The sequence below is a fragment of the Dipodomys spectabilis genome, unplaced genomic scaffold (genome assembly GCF_019054845.1).
Source record: "Dipodomys spectabilis isolate Male_0828 unplaced genomic scaffold, ASM1905484v1 ptg000030l, whole genome shotgun sequence".
Lineage (NCBI taxonomy): Eukaryota > Metazoa > Chordata > Mammalia > Rodentia > Heteromyidae > Dipodomys > Dipodomys spectabilis.
This window is the reverse complement of record NW_024870707.1, coordinates 8,302,779-8,325,508: the sequence shown is the minus strand read 5'-3', so window position 1 is coordinate 8,325,508 and position 22,730 is coordinate 8,302,779. Positions and strand designations below refer to the sequence as shown.

At 47.8% G+C, this 22,730-nt stretch overlaps 1 protein-coding gene across 2 annotated transcripts; it reads left to right on the top strand.

The window, feature by feature from the left end:
• Nucleotides 1–174: 174 nt before the first annotated feature.
• Nucleotides 175–21,181, top strand: Ganab (glucosidase II alpha subunit). Of its 2 annotated transcripts, XM_042675802.1 has the most exons (25): nucleotides 175–241; nucleotides 6,983–7,087; nucleotides 7,211–7,319; nucleotides 7,549–7,676; nucleotides 8,785–8,964; nucleotides 9,389–9,454; nucleotides 10,271–10,340; nucleotides 10,643–10,730; nucleotides 10,819–10,915; nucleotides 11,565–11,745; nucleotides 12,872–13,025; nucleotides 13,475–13,710; nucleotides 13,811–13,937; nucleotides 14,052–14,131; nucleotides 14,351–14,494; nucleotides 15,376–15,472; nucleotides 15,946–16,047; nucleotides 16,226–16,469; nucleotides 18,519–18,583; nucleotides 18,743–18,819; nucleotides 19,156–19,230; nucleotides 19,387–19,500; nucleotides 19,623–19,735; nucleotides 19,886–19,986; nucleotides 20,100–21,181. In XM_042675802.1, exons 1-25 carry the CDS (start codon nucleotides 204–206, stop codon nucleotides 20,207–20,209), a joined length of 2,901 nt encoding a protein of 966 aa, XP_042531736.1. In that variant the 5' UTR covers nucleotides 175–203; the 3' UTR covers nucleotides 20,210–21,181. The 2 variants fall into 2 exon arrangements, with proteins under 2 accessions (XP_042531736.1, XP_042531737.1); XM_042675803.1 differs by lacking the exon at nucleotides 9,389–9,454.
• Nucleotides 21,182–22,730: the final 1,549 nt, after the last annotated feature.

Here is a 22,730-nt window from a genome sequence, read left to right as displayed (position 1 = left end):
CAGCACTGAGCGCCCCGCCCCGCCCCGCCCCGCCCCGCCCCGCCTCGGGAGCAGGTAAGGTGTGTGGTCTGCGGATAGGACGGACGGTCGGCCCCTCTTTGCATTCGCCAATCAGGAGGCCGGAAGGGGAGGGCTCTATGATACGTGGCCCTGCGTGCGCAGGGGCGGGGCCGCTCGGGGTCAAGGAGCAAACCGGGCACAAGATGGCGGCGGTAGCGGCAGTGGCGGCGCGTAGGAGGCGGTGAGGAGTCCGGAACCCGGGGGGCGCACCCGGATGCCCCTAACTCCCCAGACCCCATATTGCTCCCTTCCTTACACCCTGTCTGCCACCCTGCTCCCCCTGGCCTCGCGGAGACCCTTTGTTCCTCGAGGCGGCCTCAGGCGCCTCCAGCCCCCCGCGTCGTGGTGGCCCTGGCCCCTGGGGCTCCGGGGCCAGCCCCGGAGTTCAGAAAGGCCGCACCTGCGCGCTCTTCTCGGCCCGGGCCTCTCTCCGCTGCTTAGCTTCCCCGGCGGTTCGCGACACCCAACACCGCCGCCTTCCTCCTGCAGTAGCTGGGTCGTCGGGGGAGGCTAGGGTGGGGGTGCGGGGGGACACACGCACTCCCGTTTCTGGCAAAGCCGCCTGTTGCCTTAGGGCCCTTTAGCCGGGCTGGAAGCTCGCGTCCGCCTCGCCCCGGGGTCTGCCTGGGCTCCATCCCTACTATTGTTATCTTCACGTGAGCACCAGCCCTGGCTAGTGTTCACTTCGGCTGGGGTAGGATCTGTAAGTTCAGAGTCTGCATGGATGATGTTGCTCAAACACGACACGTAATCGAATGGTCTAGTCCTTGCTCTGAAGTTTTAAGTACCGGGGGGCAGAAGGGGAAGGGGTTGGAAACACATCAGCTCCACAAAGCGTTTACCTAACGGATATACTGGGGAAGAGTGGATCATAAACTTAAGCTCTGGGAAGCCTGAGACAATAAACAGGTCTTACTTGCCCTGCAGCTCATGCCTGACTTTTTAGCTTATGAACTCTTCTTGTTAGGGGTGCTCAGAGCATCCCTGGATTCCTAGCTCCTTTAGACAGAGCATAATTAAAAGATATCTAGAAATCCTATTCTCTGCTAAGTGCAGGTATAACTCAAGCTTGTCCATCTTGCTACTCAGAAAGCTGAGATCTGAGGTCAAGGTTCGAAGCCATCCCAGGCAGGAAAGTTCATGAGATTCTTATTTCCAATGAACCAACAAAAAGCCAGAAGTGGAGTTGTGACTCAGTTGGTACAGCTTCCAGGCCCTGAGTTCAAGCCCCAGTACTGGCACAAATCAATAAAATTTGATTCCCCATGGTCATTCCCCCAACTCTAAATACTCCACAGAGTATTTGACGTAACACTGTTGCTTAGGGAAGGATGAATATGGACTCAGTGGTCCAAGATGCTTACTATAGCCATTCTTCAAGAACTCCGCCACATGTCCTTGGCTGAATTTTCTGATAGCATTTATTTTGTTCATTTTGCTGATACAAACCTTGCCTTTTTTCTCACTGGTCTGCTGTGGAGTGCTCACTTGGTAGCCTTGTGGCCCTAGAAAGCTTAGATGTGGGGGCTGGGAAGGTGGCTCAGTGGTAGAGCGCTTGCCTTGCATGCATGAGGCCCTGGGTTCGATTCCTCAGCACCACATAAGCAGAAGAGGCCGGAAGTGGCGCTGTGGCTGAGGTGTTAGAGCGCTAACCTTGAGCTGAAGAGCTGAGGGACAGCGCCCAGGCCCAGAGTTCAGGCCCCATGTCTGACCGGAAAAAAAAAAAAAAAAAAGATACAAAGGCTAAATCCAATGTGTATAGTAGGTCCATCCTGTCTTTAGTAATTCTATTACAAATTGCAAAGTTTTTTTTTTTTTTTTTTTGTCGGTCGTGGGGCTTGAACTCTGGTCTTGGGCACTATCCCTGCGCTCTTCAGCTCAAGATGAACACTACCACTTGAGCTACAGCGCCACTTCCAACAAATTGCAAAGTTTAATTGCCAAGAAGAAATCTGTGTCCCTCTTCTCTACCTCCCCACTTTGGAATCTTCTCCAGCAAGTGCTCCTATACTACTCATATAATAAGAGTTACCAGCTGGCCAGGTGCCAGTTGCTCATACCTGTAATCCTAACTACTCAGGAGGCTGAGATCTGAGAATGGCATATGTGTACACACATATATGTATATTTATTTATTTAGCCAGTCCTGGGGCTTGAACTCAGGGCCTGGGCACTGTCCCTGAGCTTCTTTTTGCTCAAGGCTAGCACTCTATCACTTGAGCCATAGCACCACTTCCAGCTTTTCCTGTGTATGTGGCACTGAGGAATCAAACCCAGGGCTTCATGCTTGCTAGTTAAGCACTCTACCACTAAATCATCAGCTCAAGGCTAGCGCTCTAACACTTGAGCCATAACACCACTTCCAGCTTCTTCTGCTTATGTGGTGCTGAGGAATCAAACCCAGGGCTGCTTGCGTGCAAGGCAAGCGCTCTACCACTGAGCTACCTTCCCAGCCCTCTGTGAGACTCTATTTCCACTAAAACTAAAACTACCAAAAAGAGGGCCGGGAAGGTGGCTCAGTGGTAGAGTGCTTGCCTTGCATGCATGAGGCCCTGGGTTCGATTCCTCAGCACCACATAAGCAGAAAAAAGCCAGAAATGGCTCAAGTGGTAGAGTGCTAGCCTTGAGCTGAAGAGCTGAGGGACAGCACCCAGGCCCAGAGTTCAAGGCCCATGACTGGCAAAAAATAAATAAATAAATAAAAACTACCAAAAAGACAGAAAGTAGAGTTGTGGCTCAAGTGGTAGAGTGCTAGCCTTGAGCAAAAGAAGCTCAGGGATAGTTCCCAGGCTCTGAGTTTTAAGCCCCTGGCCTGACCCTCCGCTCCCCCCAACAACAAAAATACTGAAAGAATGCTGGGCGCTGATGGCTCATGCCTGTAATCCTAGCTACTCAGGAGGCTGAGATCTGAGGATCACAGTTCAAAGCCAGCCCAGGCAGAAAAGTCTGTGAGACTCTTATCTCCAATAAACCACTAGAAATCCGGAAGTGGCGCTGTGACTCAAGCTGTAGAACGCTCTCCTTGAGCTGAAGAGCTCAGGGACAGCGCCCAGGCCCACAACCGACAAAAAAAAAAATAGTGAAAGAAAAGGAAAAAGCTGGTTTCAGTGGTACATACCTGTAATACTAGCACTCTGGAGGCTAAGGCAGGAGGATTGTGAGTCCAAGGCCAGACTTGATTATATACTGATATATAGATCTATATATATTTTTTTTTTGGGGGGTCCGGTCATGGGGCCTGAACTCTGGGCCTGGGCACTGTCCCTCAGCTCAAGGTTAGCACTCTACCACTTGAGCCACAGCGCCACTTCCGGCTTTTTTCGTTTTGCTTATGTGGTGCTGAGGAATCGAACCCAGGGCCTCATGCATGCAAGGCAAGCACTCTACCTCTGAGCCACCTTCCCAGCCCCTATATCTATTTTTTTTAGTGTGTGTGTGTGTGTGTGTGTGTGTGTGTGTGTGTGTGTGTGTGTGTGTCCTGGGGTTTGAACTCAGGGCCTGGGCCTTGCTGTCCCTGAACTGTTTACTTCAAGGCTAGCTCTCTGCCACTTTGAGCCATAGTAGCTCTACTTCTGGTTTTCTGGTAGTTATTTGGACATAAGAATCTCATGGGGGCTGGGAAGGTGGCTCAGTGGTAGAGCGCTTGCCTTGCATGCGTGAGGCCCTGGGTTTGATTCCTCAGCACCACATAAGCAAAAAGAAAAAAGCTGGAAGTGGCGCTGTGGCTCAAGTGGTAGAGTGCTAGCCTTGAGCTGAAGACCTGAGGGACAGCGCTCAGGCCCAGAGTTCAGGCTCTACAACCAGACCCCCCCCCAAAAAAAAAAAAAAAATCTCATGGACTTTCCTGCCTGAGCTGGGCTGGCTTTGAACCGTGATTCTCAGATTTCTTTTTTTTTTTTTTTTTGGTCGGCCGTGGGGCTTGAACTCTGGGCCTGGGCGCTGTCCCTGCGCTCTTCAGCTCAAGGCAAGCACTCTACTGCTTGAGCCACAGCGCCACTTCTGATTTTCTAGTGGTTTATTGGAGATAAGAGTCGCCCGGACTTTCCTGCCTGGGCTGGCTTTGAACCTTGATCCTCAGATCTCAGCCTCCTGAGTAGCTAGGGTTACAGATGTGAGCCACCGGTGCCCGGCTTATTTTTTTCCTATATATTTTTGAAATGGAAAAAGTTTCACTATGTTGCCCAGTTGGGCCTTGAACTCTTAGGCTCAAGCAGTCATCCTGCCTTAGTTTCTAGAGAGCTTTCAGATACCCAGACCCTATTCCAGTCCTGTTAAATCATGTTTTCAGAGGTCGAGACTAGAGCGTTAATACTTTATAAATTGCTGGTAGAGTCCAAAGTTAGGGATATAATACAGCCAACCCCCATGGCTGTGTTATAGGTCATTAGAGTTACAGTTCTTGCTCTTTTCAGCCCTGGATGGTGATGCAAAAGTAGACATGGGGGCTAGGAAGGTGGTTCAGTGGTAGTGTTTGTCTCACATGCATGATGCCCTGAGTTCGATTCCTCAGCAACACATAAGCAAAAAAAGTCAGAAGTTGCACAGTGACTCAAGTGGTAGAGCGTTAGCCTTGAGCTGAAGAGCTGAGGGACAGCGCCCAGGCCCCACGACAGAAAAAAAAAAAAAAAAGTTGACACGGGAGGAACAGAATACCTGGTATACTGTGGGAGTTAGGATCCTTAGGAAATGTGACCTGCAGGCTCGGTAAGGGTGCATCTTTAACTTTACAATTGTAGCTTGAGCCATGCCCATTCATGAAAGGCACAGTTTTCTTTGTTTCTTAGATCCACACATATGGTACCTCCATTTCCTCTGGGATCAGCTGTTATTTTTCTTCTTGAGAGGCTGATGTAACCAGAGTCAATACCAGGACCTCTGAAGACCAAAGTTATTTGTTCCCTTCCTCTTTTCTTTTCTTTTTCTTTCTTTCTTTTTTTTTTTTTTGGCAGGTCCTGGGCTTGAACTCAGGGCCTGGGCTCTGTCCCTGAGCCTCTCTGTGCTCAAGGATAGCGCTCTACCACTTAAGCCATAGTGCCAACTTCTGGCTTTTTCTGAGTAGTTTATTGGACATTAGAGTTTCATTGACTTTCTTGCCCGGGCTAGCTTTAAACCCTGATCCTCAGATCTCAGCCTCCTGAGCTCTTGCCTGTTTTCAATTGTACCAGTACTGGGACTTGAACTCACGGCCTGAAACTTGCTTGGCTTTCTCACTCAACGTTTGTATTTTTACCACTTGGGCCTCAGCTCTAGTAAAGTCTCAGATTTTTCTACCAGGACTGGCTTCAGACAGGGACCCTTAGATCTCCGTGTCCTAAGTAGCTATGTGAACCACCAGCACCTAGCCAGACTTTTTTTTGTTTGTTTTTTGCTGGTTAATTGGAAGTGAAATTTCTTAGACTTTCGTGCCTGGACTAGCTTTGAATTGTGATCTATATCTCAGCTTCTCTGAATAGCTAGGATTACAGGTTGTTTGCCTGGCTTTTAAATTTTATTTCTTATTTTTATTTTTGGGTTGTGGGGTTTGAATTGAAGGTGTGGGCACTGTCCCTACCACTCTGAGCCACAATTCCACTTCCAGTTTTCTGGTGGCTAATTGGAGATAAGTATCTCACAGACTTTCCTGCTTGGGTTGGCTTTGAATCTCAATCCTTTTTTTTTTTTTGTTGGTCCTGGGGCTTGAACTCTGGGCTTGGGTGCTGTCTCTCAGCTCTTCATCTCAAGGCAAGCGCTCTACCGCTTAAGCCACAGCGCCACTTTCAGTTTTCTAGTGGTTTATTGGAGGTAAGAGTCTCATGGACTTTCCTTGCCCCGGCTGGCTTTGAACTGTAATCCTCAGATCTCAGCCTCCTGAGTAGCTAGGGTTACAATGAGCCACTGGCGCCACCCGGCTGGGGTCTCAGGCTTCTAAGTAAGATTACAGGTGAGACTCAACAATGCCCAGCTCCCCTCCTCCATAAAACAATTTGAATAGGTTTCATTTTTTATTTTCATATATGCAAAGAAACTACATCAACCATATTCATCCTCATTCACCCTCTTTGTTAGCCTTCCCTCATCATGTTTGTTCCTTATCCCTCCCTTTCCCGTTCAAGCCTGATATTTTCCTGTTTGTTTTGGTGCTGGCGCTTGCTGTCCCTTAGCTTTTTTACTCAATCCACCTCTACTTCTGATTTTTTGCTGCTTAATTGGAGATAAGAGTCTTAAGGAATTTTTCTGCCTGGGCTAACTTTGAACCATAATCCTCCTATCTTATCCTTTAAAGTAGCTTGGATTACAAGCATGAGCCTTTTAATTTATGTGTATTAATTATATCAGTTGGTTTCAATATTGTATTTTAGATATGTTTATATTAATGTTTTGCTGAGAATAACCCTGTTATTATTTTTTGCTTCTTAAGTACTTTTTATTTTATTGTTATTATTTGGTGGTAATCTAAGGGCCTGAACTCAGGGCCACACAATGTCCCTGAGATTTTTTGCTCAAGGCTAATGCTCTGCCACTTGAGCCACAAGCTCTATTTCCAGCTTTGTTGGTTAATTGGAGAAAAAAAAGAGTCCCTGCCCAGACTGGCCTTCCAACTGTAGTTCTCAGATCTCAGCCGTCTGAGCAGCTAGAATTATTATAGATGTGAGCCGCCGACAGTTGGTTCTCAAGTCCTCTATTGATCAGTAGCTTTCATTGAGGTCCTTACACTGTATTCATACATAGTTGCTCCTCTTGTCTTTTGAAGAGAAGATGTGAGTAAGTCGACTCTTTAGGACCTTCTACCTTGTGTCTACTCTGCCATCTTTTTCTGCTATCTTTTGTATTTAATGTGACTCCATCTTCTCTTTCTCATGAGCTGTCCTATATAGCTATAACAGGCATGGGGCTCTTCCTAACCTCCATGTTGATTCTATCTCTTTGTCCTTTTGTTCCATAGGTCTTGGACAGGCTTGGTACTGGCGTGTTTAGGAGTCTGCTTGGGGATTACCTTTGCTGTGGATAGAAGCAACTTCAAGACCTGTGAAGAGAGTTCCTTCTGCAAGTATGTTATTTGTGGGAGAATGGAATGGAAATGAGGGTAATGTTGGAGGTGGCAATGAATACCTTAGAGATACATAGGAATATTGGGGTACTCTCTTTATTTCCCCATTGTTGCACTTGGCAGGAGGCAGCGCAACATACGGCCAGGACTTTCTCCATATCGTGCCTTGCTGGAGACTCTGCAGCTGGGTCCTGATTCTCTTACAATCCATCTGATCCATGAGGTTACCAAGGTGAGGCAGGGCAAGGAAAAGTAGTAGAGTTAGGGGCATGACTACAGGATAACTTGGGAAGGGGGAGCTTACAGTGAACAGTCTGTGTCAGCCTAATCATTGGCTAGTTATACTTTGTAAACAAATCTAATCTTAGGCCCTTTAGGTCCCTTCAAGAGGGACTGGGTTCAGGGACTTTGCATGGTATAGTCCCTCTAATTTCTCCAAATCCAAACCTTTATCCCCACAGGTGTTGCTGGTGCTGGAGCTCCAGGGGCTTCAAAAGAACATGACTCGGATCAGAATTGATGAGCTGGAGCCCCGGCGGCCCCGATACCGTGTACCAGATGTTTTGGTGGCTGATCCCCCTACAGCTCGGTAAATTTGTCTGAGAAACATACCTTTCCTTTTTGCTCTTTGTCCTTCCCAATGAACTTTTTTTTTTTTTTTTTTTACTAGTCTTGGGGCTTGAACTCGGGGCCTGGGCACTGTCCCTTACCTTCTTTTGCTCAAGGCTAGCACTCCACCACTACCACTTGAGCCACAGTACCATTTCTGGCTTTTTTTCTGTTTATGTGGTACTGGAGAATCAAACCCAGGGCTTCATGCATGCTAAGCAAGCACTCTACCGCTAAGCCATATTCCCAGCCTTGAACCTTCTTTAGGTAGCCAATTTTCCTACATCAGGGTAATACTTAAGTGTTACACTGTGCTACTCTGACTCTTTTTCTATTGCACTTTCATTTACTCTTTTTTTTTTTTTTTTTTTTTTGGGTCCTGTTGTGGGGCCTGAACTCTGGGCTTGGGCACTGTCCCTCAGCTCTTTAGCTCAAGGCTAGCGCTCTACCACTTGAGCCACAGCGCCACTTCCGGCTTTTTGCTTATGTGGTGCTGAGAATCGAACTCAGGGCCTCAGGCATGCAAGGCAAGCGCTCTGCCACTGAGCCAACTTCCCAGCTCCTACTCTTTTTTTTTTTTTTTTTTTTTTTGTCATTTACTCTTTATCTTCATTCAGTAAGCAAGTATTACTTCATCTTCTGTACCTTGGCTGGCCTAGGTGCTGGTTTTATAAGAGAAAGTAAACAAGGCTGATTTCCTACCTTTAGAAATATACTATTGCCGGCCCCATTACTCCTCCACTCCCATTCTATGTTTTTTTTTCCTCAAAAACTACTCAGAATAGCATACTCCATATTTATTTATTCATTCATTCATTTATTGTGCTGGTGCTAGGGCTTGAACTGAGATCCTGGGCTCTGTGCTTGACCTTCTTTTTGCTTAAGACTAGTGCTCTACCAGAGCTCTACTTCTGGTTTTTGGTAGTTAATTGGAGATAAAAGGCTCATAGACTTTCCTTGCTCAAGCTGGCTTTGAACCTTGATCCCCAAATCTCAGCCTCCTGAGTAGCTATGGTTACAGGCAGAAGCCACCAGCACCCCAGCTTTCCCCTTGCCCTTTCCTGTATCCCTTTTCATATCTTTCCCAGGCTTTCTGTCTCTGGCCATGATGACAATAGTGTTGAGCTAACAGTGGCTGAGGGACCCTACAAAATCATCTTGACAGCTCAGCCATTCCGCCTTGACCTGTTAGAGGATCGCAGTCTTCTGCTCAGTGTCAATGCTCGAGGACTCATGGAATTTGAGCACCAGAGAGCCCCCAGGGTCCCGTGAGTACAGGGGTTGGAACAGCAGGGAGTCTACTATGGGAGAGTGTAGGGATATTGTGGGGTATCTAGGTTCCTGGGAGGAGATGGGGTGGCAAGACTGTTGGGTAGTAGCTGGGGGCTGGAGGGGTTGTAGTTTTCTCCATTTTCTATACAGATCAGGAGGCTGTTGCTTTTGTCCCTGAGCTGTGCTTTGGGCACCTCCTCTGGGAGGCCTGCCTGGGTCTATCTCTCCCTCTTCCCCTTCTCATATCATCATATTCCCCATATTTTTTTTCTTTCTTTTAAAAGACATTTATTTATTTATTGGATTCTTTTTCCCCCCATCTCTGGAAGTTTGTCGACTGAAACTCACTTTTATGTTTCTGTTTTTGTGTTGGTTTTGTGCCTCCTTTTCCCCTTCCCTACTCATTTCCTCCTGCCCCAGTTTTTCGGATAAAGTTAGTCTCACGCTCGGTAGCATTTGGGATAAGATCAAGAGCCTTTTCTCTAGGTAAATCCATGGCCACTGGTACTGTATGTGTTCTTCTGTCTTTACCCACCCGTCACGCTGGTCCTCTTGGAAAGGGATCCCAGATCTTTCCATGCCCTGTACTTTACCTCTCCTGCTTTTTCCCACTGTGTGATGTTTTGGCCCTTGTTTTGTGTTGCTCTGGCTAACACACCCCTGGGAGAAAGAAGATGAAGTGCTGCAAGTCCTTAAGGAATGTTAGGAACTTAGTGTTTTGCCAAGGGGTGGAAGGATACTGCTTGTTGCTGGGGTTCTTTACCCTTAGCTGAGGTGGAACTGAGGTCCCAGACAGCCGCTTGCCAGCTGCCTGAGAGCATTCTTTAGAAGAACCTTTTGAAGTTTTTGTTTGTGTCTGGAGAAGTTTACTATGGTCTGACTTCCCTTGCAAAACCATGTGTCAGGCCAAGTGTCTGAAGCCAGTGAGAAAGTAGCTGGAATCAGAGTATCTTAGGAGAGGCATCAGAGCTAGGAGGACTAACATTCAGAACTCAGGCCCCTGAACCACCCTGCTTGTCTCTTCTAGATGCTGGCAGAGGCTGGTGATTTGCCCCTGTATGTAGAAAGTATTTCCTGGTGGGAGGTGCACACAACTCCTCATTTTCTTTTCTCAGTTTGTTCCCCATCTTTTGAAAACTTAACTGGTTCCTGGGGTCCCTCTCCAAGCTTTAACGTTCAGTCCCTTCCTCCAATGCTTTCATTCCTTTGGACCCTTGGCTCTCTATTCCCCTACCCCTCCTTCCACTAGCCCCTCGTCCCTGCCCCCTCTGGATTGGAGCAGACAGCTCTCCTACCTTCCAGGCAAGGATCAAAAGACCCAGCTGAGGGCGATGGGGCCCAGCCTGAGGAAACGCCTGGGGATGGTGACAAGGCAAGTTGGAGGGGGTGGGTGGTTGGAGGATAGGGCTGGCTGGGATGTTGGATGGGAGAGTCCCATAAGAAACTTTAGATGAGGGAGCTGGGAGACATGGCTTGATTGGTAGACCACCAGCTATAAGTAAAAAAAGCTGAGTGAGAGTGCGAGGTTCCAAGTTCAAGCCCCATAACCTGCATATTAAAAGAAAAATAAAAAATACAAACTCAGCGAGGTTCACCATGAGGGATGGGATTTAGAAAATGAGAGAAAGAAAAACTGGTGTATGATTGGGTAGTGGTCCACTTTCCTTCTTACAGCCAGAGGAGACCCAGGGGAAAGCAGAGAAAGATGAGCCAGGAGCCTGGGAGGAGACATTCAAAACTCACTCTGACAGCAAGCCATATGGTGAGGGGCTGGGAGAGCCCTGGGCAGGGGCACAGGGAGTCCTTGCTTAAGAACAACCACTGGAGCTCAGCCTTGGGTTCTTTTCTAGGCCCTACGTCTGTAGGTTTGGACTTCTCTCTGCCAGGCATGGAGCATGTATATGGGATCCCTGAGCATGGAGACAGCCTGAGGTTGAAGGTCACTGAGTAAGTCCCCTAATGATACCAGAAGGAGGAGGGAGAAGTGGGTGGAAGTCTGATCTTTGGGAGGTGGGTATGATGATGGATAGTCCAGAAAAGCATGGATCACTTTCTTTTTTTTTTTTTTTTTTTTTCTTTTGGGCGGGGAGGGGGGGGGGGGGGTCCGGTCGTGAGGCCTGAACTCTGGGCCTGGGCGCTGTCCCTCAGCTCATCAGCTCAAGGCTAGCGCTCTACCACTTGAGCCACAGAGCCACTTCCGGCTTTTTTCTTTTTGCTTATGTGGTGCTGAGGAATCTAACCCAGGGCCTCATGCATGCAAGGCAAGCTCTCTACCACTAAGCCACCTTCCCAGCCCCGCATGGATCACTTTCTGTGCTTAGTCATTATGGTGGTTCAGAAAGTTCCACATAAGCAAAAAGGAAAAAGCCAGAAGTGGCGCTGTGGCTCAAGTGGTAGAGTGCTAGCCTTGAGCTGAAGAGCTGAGGGACAGCATTCAGGCCCCACGACCGGACCCAAAAAAAAAAAAAAAAAAGAAAAAGAAAGTTCTTTAAGAAAGGACAATTACTTCTCATCACTGACCTGAATCAGGTAGGATTTGGAGTACTGCAACTGGGGCCAGTTCTTAGCTTAGGCCTGTCTGTCTGTTTGCTACCAGGGGTGGTGAACCATATCGCCTATACAACTTGGATGTATTCCAGTATGAGCTGGATAACCCCATGGCCTTGTATGGGTCTGTGCCTGTGCTCCTGGCACATAACCCTCATCGAGACTTGGGCATCTTCTGGCTCAATGCTGCTGAGACCTGGGTTGATATATCCTCCAACACTGCAGGAAAGGTAAGAGTAGGGGGAGAAAGCAGGGCCTGAGCTAGGCAGTGATGGCTCACACCTGTAATCCTAGCAACTCAGAGGCTGAGATCTGAGTTCAAAGCCAGCCCAGGCAGGAAAATCCGTGAGACTTTTATCTCCAATAAACTACTCAAAAAAAGCCAGAAGTGGAGCTGTAGTTCAGGTGGTAGCTTTGAGCAATGAAGCTCAGAAACAGTGCTTAGGCCCTGAATTTAAGCCCTGGGACTGGCACCAAAAAAGAAGAGATTGAGATTTGAGGATCAGGATTTGAAGTCAGTCTGGGCAAGAAAGTCCATGAGGCACTTTAGCTCCCAAATAGCCAAAAGTGGAGGTATAGCTTGAATGATGGAAAGCCAGCTAAAGCACAGTGCCCAAATGCCGGGTTCAAGCCCCATTACCACATACACCAAAAAAAGAAGGAAGAAATTAAGATATGCCAGGTGCCAATGGCTCCTGCCTATAATCCTAGCTACTCAGGAGGCTAGGATTATGGTTCAAAGATCATGGTTCAAAGCCAGCCCAGACAAGAAAGTCCCCATAAAACTCTTATCTCCAATTAACTACTCAAAAATTGGTAATAGAGCAAAAGAGCTCAAGGACAGCATCTAGGCCTTGAGTTTAAGCTCCATGACCAACCGAAAAAAAGAAATAAAGATGTGAGTTTTAAAGAAACTGGTGACATAGCCTGTTTTAGGCATTTTAGAAACCTTCTGCTTTCTCTAGTCACTGCCAAATGCCCACACTTAAGGAAGGCATTGCCAACTGTGGCCTGAGGGCATGCATTTGTTATGGGTATAGCATGTGCTAGGCACTCTTCTAGGTGCTGGGGACATGGGCTTACTGAGCTTTGACAGGTTCTCCATTCCCAGGAAGACTTTCACAGCAAGATGAATTCAAGGTGGTAATTGCTAACATTGAAACAGTCATGGAGATGGGGGTAGGTATGTACTGCTTTAGACAGTGTGGTACACAAAAGCCTTCCTGGGGAGGTGACATTTAATATTAGACCAAAATAAGACATTAGGAGTCAAAATAAGACCTTGAGGAGAATATTGCTGCTTTTATATGGAATTGGAAAATTTAAGGGCTTATTTGCCTTTGATCCCTTCTGTAGACTCTGTTTGGGAAGATGCTTGACTACCTGCAGGGTTCGGGGGAGACCCCACAGACAGATGTCCGTTGGATGTCAGAGAGTGGTATCATTGATGTCTTTCTTCTGCTTGGGCCTTCTGTCTTTGATGTCTTCAGGCAGTATGCTAGTCTCACAGGTAGGTGATTGGGCCCAATCGGCTAACTTACAGCCTCATTTTTTTGTTGTTGTTGTTGGTCGTGGGGCTTGAACTCTGGGCTTGGGCACTATCCCTCAGCTCTTTAGCTCAAGGCGAGTGTTCTACTGCTTGAGCCACAGCGCCCTTTCGGTTTTCTAGTGGTTTATTGGAGATAAGAGTCTCATGGACTATCCTTGCCCAGGCTGGCTTTGAACTGTGATCCTCAGATCTCAGCCTACTGAGTAGCTAGGATTACAGGCGTGAGCCACCGGCGCCAGGCTTACAGCCTCATTTTTTTCCTCTTGTCTTTTGTACACTTTCAGAAGTTTTGTGTTTCAGTCTCTTTACTAGTGCTATACTCTCAGCCTCCTTCTCTTATGTCTCCCTCAGTTTCTGGGACGGCAAGGATCCATCCCCATTAATACCCCACATCCTTTATAAACCTACAGGAACCCAGACATTGCCCCCACTCTTCTCCCTCGGCTACCACCAGAGCCGTTGGAACTACCGAGATGAGGCTGATGTTCTGGAAGTGGATCAGGGTTTTGATGATCACAACATGCCCTGTGATGTCATCTGGCTTGATATTGAACATGCTGATGGCAAGCGGTACTTCACCTGGGACCCTAGCCGCTTCCCTCAGCCCCGCACCATGCTTGATCACTTGGCCTCCAAGAGGCGGAAGGTAAAGGGGTTGCAGCCATGGTCAGTGATCTCTTGGTAAGGCGGAGGCCAGATAGCCTTGGAGATATCTGACCAACCACTTTTGTGTTCTTTGCCCTCAGCTGGTGACCATCGTGGACCCTCACATCAAGGTGGACTCTGGCTATCGTGTTCATGAAGAGTTAAAGAACCAGGGCTTTTATGTTAAAACCCGGGATGGCTCTGACTATGAGGGATGGTGCTGGCCAGGTAGGCAGGCCTAAGCTTGAAGGAGAGGCAGATGGAAGGCCAGGGAGGTAGAATGGTGACTTGGTCCTGGGAGGAAGAGGGAGGTATTTGACCACCACCTTTATCCCCTTCCAGGCTCAGCTGGTTACCCTGATTTCACTAATCCCCTCATGAGGGCCTGGTGGGCTAACATGTTCAGCTTTGACAATTACGAGGTAGGAAAGGCTTCTCCTTATGACTCTTGTTCTTCCTACCCTGCCTGCATGATAAAGAGCCTTCCTGGTTGCCACTCTGCTTTGTTTGGATGCCTGTGACTTTCTGTGGGCCCTTGATCTGAGGAAATAAATCTTTCTAGATTCCTAGGAACTCTCAGACTGACACTGCCTGTCTTCTTCCTTCTTGTCTTCTGTCCATATTACCTGCTATATTCCCAGGGCTCAGCTCCTAATCTCTATGTCTGGAATGATATGAACGAACCATCTGTTTTCAATGGTCCTGAGGTCACCATGCTCAAGGATGCCCAGCATTACGGGGGCTGGGAGCACCGAGACATCCATAACATCTATGGCTTCTATGTGGTAAGAGACTGAGAGAGGAGAGTTGGTGGAAAGAAAAAAGAGAGGCTGGGAATGTGGCTTAGTGGTAGAGTGCTTGCCTAGCATGCATGAAGCCCTGGGTTTGATTCCTCAGTACCACAGAAACAGAAACAGAAAAAGCCAGAAGTGGCATTGTGGATTGAAGTTGTAGAATGCTAGTCTTGAGGGGGAAAAAAAAAAAGCCAGGTGACAGTGGCTCACACCTGCAATCCTAGCTACTCAGGAGACTGAGATCTGAGGATCATGGCTCAAAGCCAGCCCAGGCAGAAAAGTCCCTGAGACTCTTATCTCCAATTAATCACCAGAAAACCAGAAGTGGCACTGTGGTTTATGCAGTAGAGCGCTTGCCTTGAGCTGAAGAGCGCAGGGACATCGCCCAAGCCGAGTTCAAGCCCCATGACCGACCAAAAAAATTGCCCAGGGACAGTAACCAAACCCTGAGTTCAAGCCCCATGACCAAAAAAAAAAAAAAAAAAGAGGGGCTGGGAAGACAGCTCAGTGGCAGATGCTTGTCTTGCATGCATGAGGCCCTGGGTTTGATTCCTCAGCACCACACAAGCAGAAAAAGCCAGAGGGCTGGGATGTAGCTCAGTGGCAAAGCGCTTGCCTAGCAAGTGCAACGTCCTGGGTTCGATCCCCAGTACCAAAAAAGAAAAGACAAAAAAAATACAGTTAAAAAAAAAAAACCAAACAAAGAAAAAGCCAGAAGTAGAGCACTCACCTTGAGCTGAGGAGCTGAGTTCAAGCCCCATGACCGACAAGAACAAAGAAAAAAGATAGATCCTAGGACTTGAGGATCAGGCATCTTACAACGGATAACAGGACTCTTGTTCTCACTGCCTTTTTTTCTTCTCTCTACTCAGCACATGGCCACTGCAAATGGGTTAATACAGCGTTCTGGTGGAATAGAACGGCCCTTTGTTCTAAGCAGGGCTTTCTTCGCTGGCTCCCAGCGTTTTGGTAAGACTTTGAGTATAGAGCTTTAGCAAAGGGGGAATACCAGATCAAAGGAGCCACACCCAGGCCTAGCTTTTGGAAAGCTGTTCACTGAATCTCCCTATCTCTAGTGTTCTTTCAGTGGAATCAAAGAGGGCAGGAGAAAGTCCCTATTTGAGTTCTTGGGAGTTAGATGCCAGTTGATTACACTTGTAGTCCTTGTTACATAGGAAGCTGAAATCTAAAAGATTTGAAGCCAACATGAGCAGAAAAGTCTGTAAGACTCCCATTTCCAAAATAACCAGAAAAGGCTGGACTAGAGGCCCTGAACAAGGCCCTGGGTTCAAACACCAGTACTAGCATGCATAAATATAAAATTCTTGTGAACGCTGCACCCCTATCTTCTGCTTCTGGGGACCTGAGAGTAGATGTAGAGCAGAGCAGTCACTTTCTTGAAATGCTAAGGCCTTTTCTATTTAACCTCTTGTCTTCTTCAGGAGCCGTGTGGACAGGAGACAACAGTGCTGAGTGGGACCATTTGAAGATCACCATTCCTATGTGTCTCAACTTGGGGCTGGTGGGACTTTCCTTCTGTGGGGGTAAGAGAGGGGAATTTAGGGTCTTGTTTGGTAGGAGAGGGGCAAAGTAGAGGTCTTAGGACCTAGGCATGAACACAAAACTACAAATTGGGAGTTGTGGGTATTTGGCTTGGGCAGTTCATCAGGCAGCATCTTTCCTGAACACTCTTTCCTAATTGCTTTTCCCTCCCTTTCTCAGCGGATGTGGGTGGCTTCTTCAAAAACCCAGAGCCAGAGCTACTTGTTCGCTGGTACCAGATGGGTGCCTATCAGCCATTCTTCCGGGCTCATGCTCACTTGGACACTGGGCGGCGGGAGCCGTGGCTCTTAACAACTCAGAACCAAGATGTAATCCGAGATGCCTTAAACCAGCGATATTCTCTGCTGCCCTTCTGGTACACTATCTTCTATCAGGCCCATCGAGAAGGGTTTCCTGTCATGAGGTGAGGCATTTTGGGGGCTCTATGTAGAGCAGGCTGAGAGTGGCTGGGGAATAGTGGGAACTGGTTCATATCTCCTTTCAGCAGACCTTGAACAGGAGGGAAATCTCATCTTGGGAATTAGAGGGGAGCCAGGCACTGTTGGCTCACATGTGTAATCCTAGCTACTCAGAAAGCTGAGATCCAAGGATCACAGTTCAAAGCCAGCCCAGGCAGGAAAATCTGTGACTCTTATCTCCAATTCACCACACAAAAAAAGTGATCAAGTGGTAGAGCACTAGCTTTGAGCAAAAAAGCTCAGGGACAGCAGCCAGGCTGGGTGTTCAAGCCCTAGTACTGGCACCAAAAAATAAAAATAAAGGAAATATTGGGCATTGTGGCACATGCCTCAGGAGTTGAAGAGTTTAAGACCTGAGCTTCAGAGCTAGACTCTGTAAAAAAAAAAAAAAAAAGTGAAAGACTAACAATAACTAATAAGCCAGGTGCTAGTGACTCACCTATAATCCTAGCTGCTGAGGACGCTGAGATCTGAGGATCATAGTTCAAAACCAGTCTGGGCAGGACTCATCTCCAGTCAATTACCAGACAAGTAGCACTGTGGCTCAAAATGGTAGAGTGCTAGCCTTGCATAGAGAGGCTCAGAGACAGTGCCCAGGCACTGAGTTCAAGCCCCAGGACTAGCAAAAAAAGAAAGAAAGAAAGAAAATTACCAACAGTAATAAACTTTGACAAAAGTAAAACAGGATAATGAAATCAAATGCTCACAAAAATGCTCCTTTTTTTGGGGTGGGGGAGGGGTCAGCATGGGGCTTGAACTCTGGGCCTGGGCGCTGTCCCTCAGCTCTTCAGCTCAAGGCTAACATGCTATTACTTGAGCCACAGTACCACTTTTACAAAAATCCTCTTTGATAAAGCCATGAGTGGGGCTGGGAAGGTGGCTCAGTGGTAGAGTGCTTGCCTCGCATACATGAGGTCCTGGGATCAATTCCTCAGTACCTCATACGCAGAAAAAGCTGGAAGTGGGTGCTGTGGCTCAAGTGGTAGAGTGCTCACCTTGAGTTGAAGAGCTCAGGGATAGGCCCAGAGTTCAAGCTCCATGACCAACAACAACAACAAAAAAAAGCCATGAGTGCTGAGTAAGATGAGTGCTGAGTGCTGAGTTGGATAGACTTTTGTGATCCTGAGGAACAATGTTCCAAGCAGAGCAGGCTGCAAGTCTAAAAATTCTAAAGTTTAAAAAAGAAAAAGTCTGAAGTGAGTTTGTTGTGTTCCAGGAATAGATAAAAAGACAGTGGGCCTTGGGTAAGGACTCCTTAGGAGAGATTGGAATTTAGAAGAAAATCTGATGTAGGGCTGGGAAGGTGGCTCAGTGGTAGAGTGCTTGCCTTGCATACATGAAGCCCTGGGTTGGAGTCCTTAGCACCACATAAGCAAAACAAAAGAAGCCGGAAGTGGCGCTGTGGCTCAAGTGGTAGAGTGCTAGCCTTGAGCTGAAGAGCTGAGGGACAGCGCCCAGGCCCAGAGTTCAGGCCCATGATCGGACCCAAAAAAAAAAAAGAAAAAGAAAATGTGATGTAATCCCGTTGTGCCCCCTGTGCAGTGCACTATACTGCAGCATGCAGGGAGGCTTCTCAGTGGTTGCTGTGCAAAGCAGTTGATGGGTGAGGAACAGGAAGGTGGGATAGACCAGACAAGATAAGGTTGTGACAATTGTCAGCAAACTCCTAGACCTTTCTTACTCCCGTGCTTTTTTTGGTTGGTCGTGGGGCTTGAACTCTTGGGCTTGGGTGCTGTCTCTCAGCTTCAGCTCAAGGCAGGCATTCTACCACTTGAGCCACAGCGTCACTTCCGGTTTTCTAGTGGTTATTGGCGATAAGAGTCTCACCAACTTTCCTTGCCTGGGCTGGCTTTGTACCTGGATCCTCAGATCTCAGCCTCCTGAGTAGCTAGGATTACACACATGGGCCACTGGCACCCGGCTTCCTGTGCTGTTCTTATTGCCAGTTCTTGGGGATTACTGAGAATGTCTTTCTCTTTCTGCTTCCTCGCTAGGCCCCTGTGGGTACAGTATCCTCAGGATGTGACCACCTTCAGTATGGATGATCAATTCCTACTCGGTGAGAATTGGTTGGGGTGGAGCTGAGAAATTCTTAGTTGTGGAGACCCAAGAAGGGTTAGTGTGTGTGGCTGGTGGTACAGGGGACAAATGTTCTGGTGTTGCCCACTTAGCCTGGGACCTGATCCCCTAGTTACAAGTTGATTCTTGTGTGTTTTAGGGGATGCACTTCTGGTTCATCCTGTATCAGATGCTGGGGCTCATGGTGTACAGGTCTATCTGCCTGGCCAAGGGGAGGTGAGTTATGGAAAGGCATAGACAAAAAGTAAACAACATGGAGCCGGGCGCTGGTGGCTCACACCTATAATCCTACCTACTCAGGAGGCTGAGATCTGAGGATCACGGTTCAAAGCCAGCCCGGGCAGGAAAGTCCGTGACTCTTATCTCCAATAAACCACTAGAAACTGGAAGTGGCATTGTGGTTCGAGCGGTAGAGCACTTGCCTTGAGCTGAAGAGCACAGGGACAGTGCCCAAGCCCAGAGTTCAAGCCCCAAGACCGACCAAAAAAAAAAAAAAAGTAAACAAGCTGGGCGTCCCTGTGCACTGAGCAACTGAACATCTTATCCTCACAGGTATGGTACGACAGTCAAACCTATCAGAAGTATCACGGTCCTCAGACCCTGTACTTGCCTGTGACTCTAAGCAGTGTGAGTATACCAGTTCTGTCTGCCTGTAGGTTTCCAGATGAGGAGGGGAACACAGTGTGTGTACTTGGAGGTCTGGTACCTGTGTGCACATAGTAAGAACAGAAAGATGTTGTGGGTGTAAGTGGTGACTTCATCCTAGCACTGCTTTTGTCCTAGATCCCTGTGTTTCAGCGTGGAGGAACAATTGTGCCTCGATGGATGCGTGTGCGGCGCTCTTCAGACTGTATGAAGGATGACCCCATCACTCTGTTTGTTGCACTCAGTCCCCAAGTGAGTGCCTGCGCAGAGAGCCACCTCACCTAACTGCCTGCCATCTTGGGACTCAGTCCCCTGGGGATGAGCTCTTGACTTCCTCTTTGCTCAGGTGCTCAATTGTCCCATTTACTGCTCAGGGTACAGCCCAAGGAGAGCTCTTTTTGGATGATGGGCACACATTCAACTATCAGACTCGCAATGAGTTCCTGTTTCGCCGATTCTCCTTCTCTGGCAACACTCTTGTCTCCAGGTAATGGGATCCCTCTAGCAGGGGCTTGGTCCTTGGGGATGTCACTATTGACCGTGCTCTTCTCTCATCTCCTGACCTTGCTTTGGGTAAGAAGTTCCTTCTGTTTTTAACATCTTTTCCCTGTTGGGCATCTGCTTTTGCCACCTCCAGCTCAGCAGACCCCAAAGGCCACCTTGAGACACCCGTCTGGATTGAGCGAGTGGTGATAATAGGGGCTGGAAAGCCAGCAGCTGTGGTGCTCCAGACAAAAGGTTAGTGACAGATTGGACCCAGGATGGCGGACGAGAGGAAGCAGAGGCAAGGTTGATAGGGTTGGGATGGCCTTTCCTGTTAGCCAACCGTGGTACTCTTGTTCCTCTCTTAGGATCTCCTGAAACCCGGTTATCCTTCCAGCATGACCCTGAGACTTCTGTGTTGATCCTGCGTAAGCCTAGTGTCAACGTGGCATCGGATTGGAGTATTCACCTCCGATAACCCAAGGGATATCTTCTTGGTTGGGGAGAAGGGTGTGGTGGTGGTGAGAGTTAACCCTTCTGCCTTGAAGTTTGACCCTCCCCAGACTTTGCCCTATTCCAAGACCCAGATTCTTACCAACATCTGGGTAGGATGTCAGGACTGTCCTTGAGCTCCAAATTTCTTTTGTGACCTCTTCATTTCTGTTCTCTGACACCAAGCCTTCCCCTTCATCCCGCAACATCCTGTTGCTCTAACTGGAGCACACTCACTTGTGAAGACCTGAGAACTACAAGGTCCTTGCCTGCCCATTTTCTCCTCCTTAGGGACCCTGACTTCCCCAGACCCTGTCCATTCATGTCACTTGTGTGTTGATCCCATTTCTTGGAAGAAGATGAGGGCAGTGAACTTTAGTGTTCCTTTTCTCCTTCCTTCCCACCCCCACCTGCCAAACTGCCCTCCCTTGTTTTTTGTTTTTTCATTCCCCTGGCTCTACTCTGCCAACTTTCCCCTTTCTCTGCCCCACTGATACACTGGGACCACCCCTTACTAGTAAGGGATGAATGGAACAAGAGTGAGGTTGCTTCCCTCTCATCCCAACCACCCTTTCCCTCCTCCCCACTTCTTTCCAGAGCTGCTGCAGTTCTGTGGGGGCAGCTCTATCCCTATCCCCTGGGAGAGAGACCATTTCCACACCTCCTTAACTAAGAAGGGATGGGTGTTAAACTTTTGCCCCCTTCTGGTCCCCTGGGGCATTCAAGATGAAGAAGTCAGTTGTGGTTTCATTGAATCACGGTCACCTGTATTTATTGCTGGGAGAAAGCTGAGGGTGGGGGGAGATGATCATGTGTACCCAGGGTTGGCCAGAGCCCTGGGTGGGAGGTGGGTGGGGAAACTGGGGGAATATTTGTGGGATTTTTTTTTTACTTCCTCTTGGCCCCCAGCTGTGACAGATTTTGATAAAAGGAGAAATAATAAAAAGATAAACCATAACTTACTGCCAAGTGTGTGAATTCTAGTAGTAACCCAAGTATATTCTAGAAGCCCATAAACCTGCCATTTGCATCTGGCTCCAGCATAAGCTTCATCATTTCAATAAGATGAGTAAACAGAAGCCTTCCTCAGCTTGTTAGATGCCAGCAAAGCCCTGGATTTTAAAGTAGACTTGGTAGCCAGGCACTGGTGGCTCATGCCTGTAATCCTAGCTACTCAGGAGGCTGAGATCTGAGGATGATGGTTCAAATCCAGCCTGGACAGGAAAGTCTGTGAGACTGTTATCTCCAGCAAACTACCAGAACCCTGGAAGTGGTGCTGTAACTCAAATGGTAGAGCACTAACTATGAGCTGAAGAGCTCAGGGACAGCACCCAGGCCCAGAGCTCAAGCCCCATGACCAACAATAAATAAATAAACTTGCTTACTAAGTGGTAATCAGAGTTGACAATGTTTCTTGGATATAACAATATCAGATGGCAGTGGTCTCTTGGAGGAAATTAAAGTCATGTTTTCAAAGTAGAAGCTGTTTCTAGATGACAATATTAAAAAAAAAAATCTTCCATTAATCCAGGCACCAGTGATTTACCTCTATAATTCTAGATACTCAGGAGGCTGAGATCTGAGGATCCAGGTTTGAAACCATCTGGGCAGAAAAGTCCCACTGAGACTCTTGTCTCCAATTACCCACTAGGAAAGAGGAAGTAGAGCTATGGCTCAAAGTGGTAGAATGCTAGCTTTGAGCAAAAGAGATAAGGGAGACAGAACCCAGGCCCTGAGTTCAAGACCTAGGACTGACAGAAAAAAGAAACGGACTGGAAAGGTGGCTCAATGGTAGAGTGCTTGCCTCACATACATGAGGCCCTGGGTTCATTCAATTCCTCAGCATCACATAAGCAGAAAAACCCAGAAGTGGTACTGTGGCTCTAGTGGTAGAGCAATAGCCTTGATCTGAAGAGCTGAGAGACAGTGCCCAGGCCCAGAGTTCAGGCCCCACGACCGACAAAAAAAGAACATCAAGATTTTTTTTTTTAAGGAGGCCCTTAGATTTGTTGTTTTGGGCATTGACATTTGTACAATGGAGGCAGAAATTGCTGATTCCAGATGGCTTCTAGGGTTCTGATTTGTGGCCAGTTACATTTTTGAGTTATTCACACTTCTACTTTCTGCTTCTCTTTGTAGTTATTTCTGCATAATTTTTAAAAAGCTTTACACAGGGCTGGGAATGTGACTTAGCATTAAAGTGCTTGCCTAGTATGCACAAAGCCTTAGGCTTCATTCTTCAATACCACATAAACAGAAAAAGCCAGAAGTGGCACTATGGCTTAAGTGGTAGAGTGCTGACTGAGCAAGAGAAGGTCAGGGACTGTGCCTAGGCCCTGAGTTCAAGCCCCAAGACTGTCAAAGAGGGAGGGAAGGAGAGGAAGGAAGGAAGGAAGGAAGGAAAAAATGGTAATGTGGAACTCAGCAAATCATTTAATTATAATTGGTGCAATCAGTCAGCAAAGCCCAGGGTCTAAGAAACCCTAGACTCAGAGTCACTGAGATAG